This window comes from Alosa alosa, chromosome 16, assembly GCF_017589495.1.
Source record: "Alosa alosa isolate M-15738 ecotype Scorff River chromosome 16, AALO_Geno_1.1, whole genome shotgun sequence".
NCBI lineage: Eukaryota > Metazoa > Chordata > Actinopteri > Clupeiformes > Clupeidae > Alosa > Alosa alosa.
In genome coordinates, this window is record NC_063204.1 from 18,953,825 (window position 1) to 18,961,324 (window position 7,500).

Genomic DNA, 7,500 nt, shown 5'->3' on the forward strand with positions numbered 1-7,500 from the left:
TCAACCACACACACACACACACACACTTCACTACATGCAGCTATCATGGTGTTGGTGACTGTGACCGTCCAAAATTGGACTCTGAGAAACCATTTCTGACAGGGTAAAAAAGCTCCCATTGGACACACATGGCCCTCTCCATTTCCCATCTCATCTCTACCAGAACAGGAGGCATTTTGCCAGTCACCTCTTGGTCCCTTTCCTTCCTCTTGATTTCCCTTCCACTCTCACACTCTCTTCCCAATTACACACATTCTCTTGGCAAATGAGTACACAAGAGATGGAGAGAGCTAAATTGGTTGAGGGAGTAATCAAGATCCCTACCCGAAAACCATCGTTTTCCAAAAACAGAATTTCAATCTGAAGAGCCTTAATGCATGGTTTGTCAGAGAGTACCAGGGGTACAAAATCTGTAGTGATGGTTTTCCTTGCATGGTTTTCCACTCCGCCATTGGCTGACTCACCCCTCTCGCCTCTCTTCTTCTTGGTGCGGTCGATGTGGTCTTTCAGCTGGATGCGGACCTGCCGCTCGTTGGGCAGGTCGCGGATGTAGGGGTGCTTGAGCAGCTGCTCTGTGCTGGGCCTCTGGTTGTGGTTCTTCACCAGGCAGCTGTCCACGAACGACTGAAACTTCTTTGACCTGAGGAGGAGAAGAGGAGGAGAGGAGGACAAGAGGAGGGGAGAGAAGAGAAAAGGGGAATAGGGGAGATGAGAGGAGAGGGGTAGAGAAGAGGAGAGGAGGAGAAAAGAGTAGAGTAGATGAGATGAAAGGAGCAGAGAGGAGAGGGGGATGGATGAGAGTTAAGGAGAAGAGGGAGCAAAAGCATAGAAGAGTTCAGATGAGGACACCAAAATGCCAGGGGGGGAGCATGAGGGGGCTGGACTAGGCTCTCGTGCCCCACAGTCCTCAGCTTGCTGCTGTTGTCTTTAGGTCAGAATTCCTGATTATATAAAAGGATTTTAAAGACAGACGCCCAGGGCACCTTCATAAACTCTCTCAGTAGGAGGCAAACTGGTCTGGGAAAGATTTTACCGTCAAGGGGTGCGTTTCCCAAAAGCATACTTTGTTGGTTGCAATGCAATTTCCCATTGCCAACTATGCAACTATGCTTTTGGGAAACGCACCCCAGATTGTGATGATTCAGATACTGTTCCTGGATCAGTGCTGACCTTTATTTCACTAAGGCGCTGCAGGTACTGCACAGTCCTTTCTCATCATTATCTGGGATTATGAATGGACAGGGCACTCAATGATGCTTCCAATTTGTAGCCACAGACAATCTCTTGCCAACCTGAGAAACATGCCTCCGCTAGACTGGCCACTTGCCAACGACCTAAAGTGACACCTGCTCTAATCCATGCCTTCTGTTTTTAGAATGGGACAAACGCACCCACAAACATCAAAGGTGAACAAATGAAGATGTGCTTGAAGCCTGTTTCTTAAAAGACGTGTTCACACAAGTGTAATTTCCCACAGGTAAGGATTACAGCGGGGGGGGGTTTCTATCCGCTGCAGTAATGAGTGTAACTCGATCAGGGGTGGGTGGGGTGATGGGGGGGCGATATAATCCCGTCTGTCACCAAACTGCATTCTTCTGCCGATGACTCAGAAGCTTGTCATCAGGCGCTAGTGGCAGCCAGGCCACGTTCACATACACTCCAGCGTTGGAGATAAGGCCGCCTCCAGAGCGCTGCTTGACTGGGCTTGATAAGAAGCCGCTGCAGGTCGCCAGGGGGTCTGCGGAGGAAGGGTGCGGTAGCTGTGGGGTGGGGTTTGTCTACTCACCACTTCTTGGACTTGAGCCGGGGTGCCGGGTTCCTGGGGATGAGGAAGAGGGCCCTCATGGGGTGCATGTCACACAGCGCTGCGGAGATGGAGAAAGAGAAAGAGAATGAGAGAGGGAGAAAGAGAGTATGGCGAGAGAAGGACAGAGAGAGAGAGAGAGAGAGAGGGAGAAAGAAAGAGAGTATGGCGAGAGAAGGACAGAGAGAGAGAGAGAGAGAGAGAGAGAGAGAGAGAGAGAGAGAGTGTGGCTGCGGTTTCACTGGCTGTGTTGTCTAATAACAAAGTCTTTGGACAAGTCTTTGATGGTGCTAATGTTGTGCTCTTGTGTGAGCCATTCAGGTGTATCCGGAGATGTGTACTACATGTGTATTACACAACACTGAGCCATGTGTTATTGTTATTGTGCCATAGAGCCCTAATCTCAGTCGTGGTCTGCTGGTTTCACTTGTGTAGACTTGTGCAATGCTTACGTGGCGCTCCCTCTGCCATCTCTATGGCGGTGATTCCCAAAGACCACAGATCACTCTGTTGCAACACAGAACGAAAGAGAGAAAAGACGACAAAAAAAAGCATGAGAAGCTGAATGGTGTCATACTTTCGGAGTGAAATCACAGCCCGATAAAGGCGTGACTCAATGCCTGCAGTCTCTATTTATAAAAGCTGACAGAAAGGGACAGAGGAGGCGGAGGTACCTTGAAGTCATATGTGGCGTCTGGGTTCTCATCGCAGGCGATGACCTCTGGGGCCATCCAGTACGGCGTGCCAATGAACGTGTTCCTCCGGCCCACGGTCCGGTCAAGCTGCGCACTCACACCAAAGTCCACTGTGTGGAAAGACACACGCACGCACACACCGCACACATACATACATACACACACACACACACACACACACACACACACACACACACACAAACACACACAAACATACGGAATCACATAAACACACCAGTCACCACAATATACAAAACCACAGAGATGATATGAACAAAAATGTGTATAAGGAAAGACATCCTCAAGTATATGGAAAGACTCACACACACACACACACACACACACACACACACACACACACACACACACACACACACACACACACACACACACACACAATCACTTAAGCAGGTAAACACTCACAAGCACAAACAGGTGCACACACTAATTCCCAGACACACACACACACATAGCTCATCAGTCTAGGGGCAATGGCCCTAATGTGACACTGTGCAGTAACTAGCGGATATGTCTCTGATGGAGCACATGCAGCCATCTGCCTCGCCGCCGCTGCCTTCCTGTCACCGTGGGCGACGTTGGCATGGCAACAAGGCGAGCCCCGCCACCGAGCACCTCTGAATCAAACAGCTCTGGGGTTAACTCTGGCAGCGCAGACCTCCCATAGGCAGGAGTAGCAGCACACCACTCATAGGCAACAGCAGTAGCAGCTTGGAACAAACAAAAGCATCGCTACCCAACCACACTCTACAACTGTAGCTCATAGCAGACAGTCTACCTGCCACAAACCCACACACACCTATGCATACAGTACACACTCACCTATATGTGCACACTACATGGATATATGTACTATATGTACACACATACTGTACATGGATATACACAACCACATCCACAAAGCCACAAGCCACAAACACATCTATATGCATGTACAGTATGCACACACACACACACACACACACACACACACACACAAAACTAGAGCATATGCACAGACACACATGAAGTCTAAAAGGCCCTTCCATAACTCCATTAAACTCATGGAGACATCTGTGTGAGATGACCCTGCAGGGAGGCTTCTTACCCAGCTTGACCTCAGCATTTTCAGTGAGCAGGACGTTCTGGCCCTTGATGTCCCGATGGATGACCTTATGCTGGTGGAGATGGGTCAAACCCTGGAAAGCAGACGGACAGATGAGAGAGAGGAGGAGGAGAATGAGTGATGAGAAGGAAAGAGAGAGAAAGAGAGCGAAAAAAAACGAGAGCAGAGGGAGTGTGTGACCCACCCTGAGGATCTCCCGACAGATGTAGGCCGTCCACTCCTCCTTCAGAGAGTTCCCTTTCGTGTTCTTGATCAGGTCAGTCACCGAGCCCGCACCACAGAACTCCATCACCAACTGCATAAGGAAACACACACACACACAGAGAGAGAGAGAGAGAGAGAGAGAGAGAGAGAGAAAAGAGAGAGATAGAGTAAGAGAGAAAGAGAGAGAGAGAGAGAGAAAAGATCATCAAAATTCACATAAACATTGACACAGTAAAGACACATCCACCACATAAACCCATGAACTCACATATACACTCATACACAAACATAAACACACAGGCAGGCAAACGCACACACCCCCATTCCCACACCCACACCCACAGCCCACAAACATTAGACACACACACGAGCATTAATCAGTGGAGAGGGCTATCAGTCTAACAGTGGAGCGTGTAAGGAGATTTGCGCTGGTGATTACTGAAGTTTTTTTTAATTTGACAACTCGGGCCACGGAATCCTCCGAGAGGACCGGGAGCTCTGTTTACGTCGCCGCAAACGCAGGCAGGCCTCGGAGGGGCCCCCGTCCTCGATCACAACAAAGGTGGATTAGCCGCTTAGCGCAGATGGGTGTTGTATAAACCACACTGGCGCAGAGAAGTACTATGACTCAGGGTTGCAGTGTCACATCAGGGGAGAGCGATTACAGGCTGCACTGGTATATTATACATGGTAGAATCTGGACGCAAATGGCTCACCTTGGTGTAGAGGATTATTGAAAATTAGGGGAAGGGGATGATTTAAGATAATGAGCGCGGCTGCCTCTTAAGAGTTCTTCACAACCCAACACCCTCAGTCCTTCAGATGTACTGATACTGAGGCTTTTCCTTCCTCAGAAATGAAAATAGCAAGCGTTGCGTTATCTTATTGTTATCATTATCCAATTGCACTGGACTTGAAGAATTGGAGTTGAAATGCAATTTGATGTTTCATGGGGGCATGTGCTGGATGGAGTCACTGACACTGATACACTCCTCTCCTCTCGTCTGGTCTGCACTGTGCATGATCACACCCAACAGCATGCTGGGACTGCACTCATCAACAACGTCTGACCACAGAACGTGCAGCCAGTCACGACTGCTGAGGGTGCATTTCTCTCTTCCCTTCTGGGGCATTCCGTCCACGAGGGCCGTCTGTGTGTGTGTGTGTGTGTGTGTGTCTATGGTGGGGTGTCTTGATATTAGTGTTTGGGAAGACCACAGACTGCTACCGGATGGCAATGTGGGTAGCGATGTAAAGCACAGCATCAGCAATCTGCAGGTTGCTTAGCAGCGTGCCTGCAAACAAGCACAGTCCTGGCTGGCTGTGTGCATCAATGTGAAGGACAACGAAAACCACCTTAATATATTTATAACACTCTGCAAATGCTAACAGATCACAACGTGACCACCACTGTGCAAACCTTGGGGGACAAAGGTTTGTGTGTGTGTGTGTGTGTGTGTGTGTGTGTGTGTGTGTGTGTGTGTGTGTGTGTGTGTGTGTGAGTGAGTGCGTGTGTGCGTGTGTGCGTGCTTGTGTATGTCAGGTCAAGTCAAGTCGAGTTCTATTGTCATCTTAGCCATATACATAGCACACTGCAAAGATGAAATGGTGTCCACCTTGGACCATATGGAACTACATTGACAACAGTCAGGCAGCAGCCTATTCAGACTGTCTGTCTCTGTGTGTGTGTGTGTGTGTGTGTGTGTGTGTGTGTGTGTGTGTGTGTGTGTGTGTGTGTGTGTGTGAGACAGAGACAGAGAGAGAGAGAGAGAGAGAGAGAGAGAGAGAGAGAGAGACAGAGAGACAGAGAGAGAAAGTAGCAAACGGTATATTAGAGAGGTGGCCTCATACCCAAAGCTGGTCATCCATCCCTGGTGGGTTCTTCTTGACGAAGGCACCGTAGTAGGTGGCGATGTTGCGGTGATGGGAGTACTTCTTCAGCATGTTGATCTCCGCCTTGATTTCCTCTTCCTCATCCTGTCAGAGGAAAACATAGGTGTTAATAACAGTGACAGAGATAGAGAGAGATAAAGAGAGAGAGAGAGAAAGAGAGAAAAAAAGTGAGAGGGTGTGTGAGAATGTGTGATAAAGTAAAAAATAGAAAAAGAGGAACTGTCTTCTGGTGGATGTGTGAAGTTACAATGTTACGTAGGCAGGAGTCTAGAGAGAAACCAACCACAGGAACCACTTGAATTTCCCCTTGGGGATCAATAAAGTATCTATCTACAGTATCTATCTAGGAAGACACTGATGAAGAGATAGAAGGATAAATAAAAAAACGAAACACAGAAATTAGCGTACTTGAGGAGAGAAAAAAATAAAAGCAAGAAAAGAAAGCGAGTAGAGTATATGGCAGTGAAAACCTAAAAAAAGAGTGTAAAGAAAGAAAAAATGAAAGAGAAAAGAGAAAAAAGGATAGGAGAGAGAGAGTGCTGACTTACTCCAGTGACATCCATGACCTTGATCGCAGCAAGCTGTCCTGTCTTGACATGGCAGCCCTGGAAACAGAACAAGACCTGTCAATCACTCTTCCTTTCCCACCCACAAGGCTATTAAAAGACATCATCGGGACAGGTTTAGAAGCAGGAGTGAGTGTGTTATGTCAGTGTGTGTGCTCTGCCAGCGTCAGAGTGTGTGTGTGTGTGTGTGTGTGTGTGTGTGTGTGTGTGTGTGTGTGTGTGTGTGTGTGTGTGTGCGTGATGAGAACACAGAAAACCAACTGATTACCATTCAAGCTTTTTGGCAGTCACATCATTGTGTAATATCAAAATGAAAAAAAAAAAAAAAGACAGAAACAGCAAATGTGCCCTTCCAAGAATGACTGAAACAGACCCAAAAGTCAGTGTGAGTGGTCTTGGCTTGTGATGGAGGCATTTTCTTTTCCTGGTGACAGAGCTCCTTTGCCACCAGAGGACTGTTCTGTTTGGATTGAACGGACAGCCAGAAAAAAAAGCTGTTATGCAACACGCTGGCAGTGGAATTCTGGGATAGCACAGTGGAATGTGGAAATGAAAGAAGCTGTGTATTGTTCTTGATAACCGAAGGTATTTTTCCCACTGTATTCCCCATTTCCTCCACACCGCTCCATGCCAAGAGACCATACGTCCACTCGGAATCAAAAACACTGACCAGGAACCCAAATAAAGTGGCTTTATTGTGTGTCTCATCACCTGGGCGACTGGTATCCAGGACAAATAAAGCCCATAACTATGCAGTCTGCTGGCAAGTGAGCAGCACTGTGGACGACTCCACTCTCAGGGACTCAGTGGAGTACAAGCATCCCTCCCCTGCACCTGTCTGTGCGTACTCCTCCTCTGGATGCATTATGCACAAACGCCCTTTCATCCCCAACGCTCAGTGCTCAGCAGAGAGAGGCAGGGAGCTGCCGAGGCGAATGAGACAGGGAGAAAGGGCAAGCAAGAATGAGAGTGAGAGAGGGAGAGAGAAAGAGAGAGAGAGAGAGAGGGAGAGAGAGAGAGAGAGAGAGAGAGAGCGAAGGGAAGGAAATGTGAATGAAAGGCAGAGACAGGAGCAACTAAAGGGAGCTTGAAAAAACCCAGAGCCAAAGCGGCAGACGTGCCCCCCAACCCCCCCTCTCTCTTTCCCGTCCGCCCATCCTCATTAACTGCTTTTCCATCGACGGAAAGTATTAATGAGCTCAGGCCAGAGCGGGG

At 48.4% G+C, this 7,500-nt stretch overlaps 1 protein-coding gene across 1 annotated transcript in view; it reads right to left on the reverse strand.

Moving 5' to 3' along the window:
• The window catches only part of tnikb (TRAF2 and NCK interacting kinase b), a 54,356-nt gene that overhangs the window by 27,983 nt on the left and 18,873 nt on the right, over positions 1–7,500 (reverse strand). Inside the window, 8 exon segments of the mRNA XM_048265725.1 lie at positions 465–640; positions 1,787–1,865; positions 2,257–2,311; positions 2,479–2,609; positions 3,605–3,695; positions 3,807–3,917; positions 5,678–5,803; positions 6,268–6,324. Of these exon segments, the coding sequence (XP_048121682.1) occupies positions 465–640; positions 1,787–1,865; positions 2,257–2,311; positions 2,479–2,609; positions 3,605–3,695; positions 3,807–3,917; positions 5,678–5,803; positions 6,268–6,324 (826 nt within the window).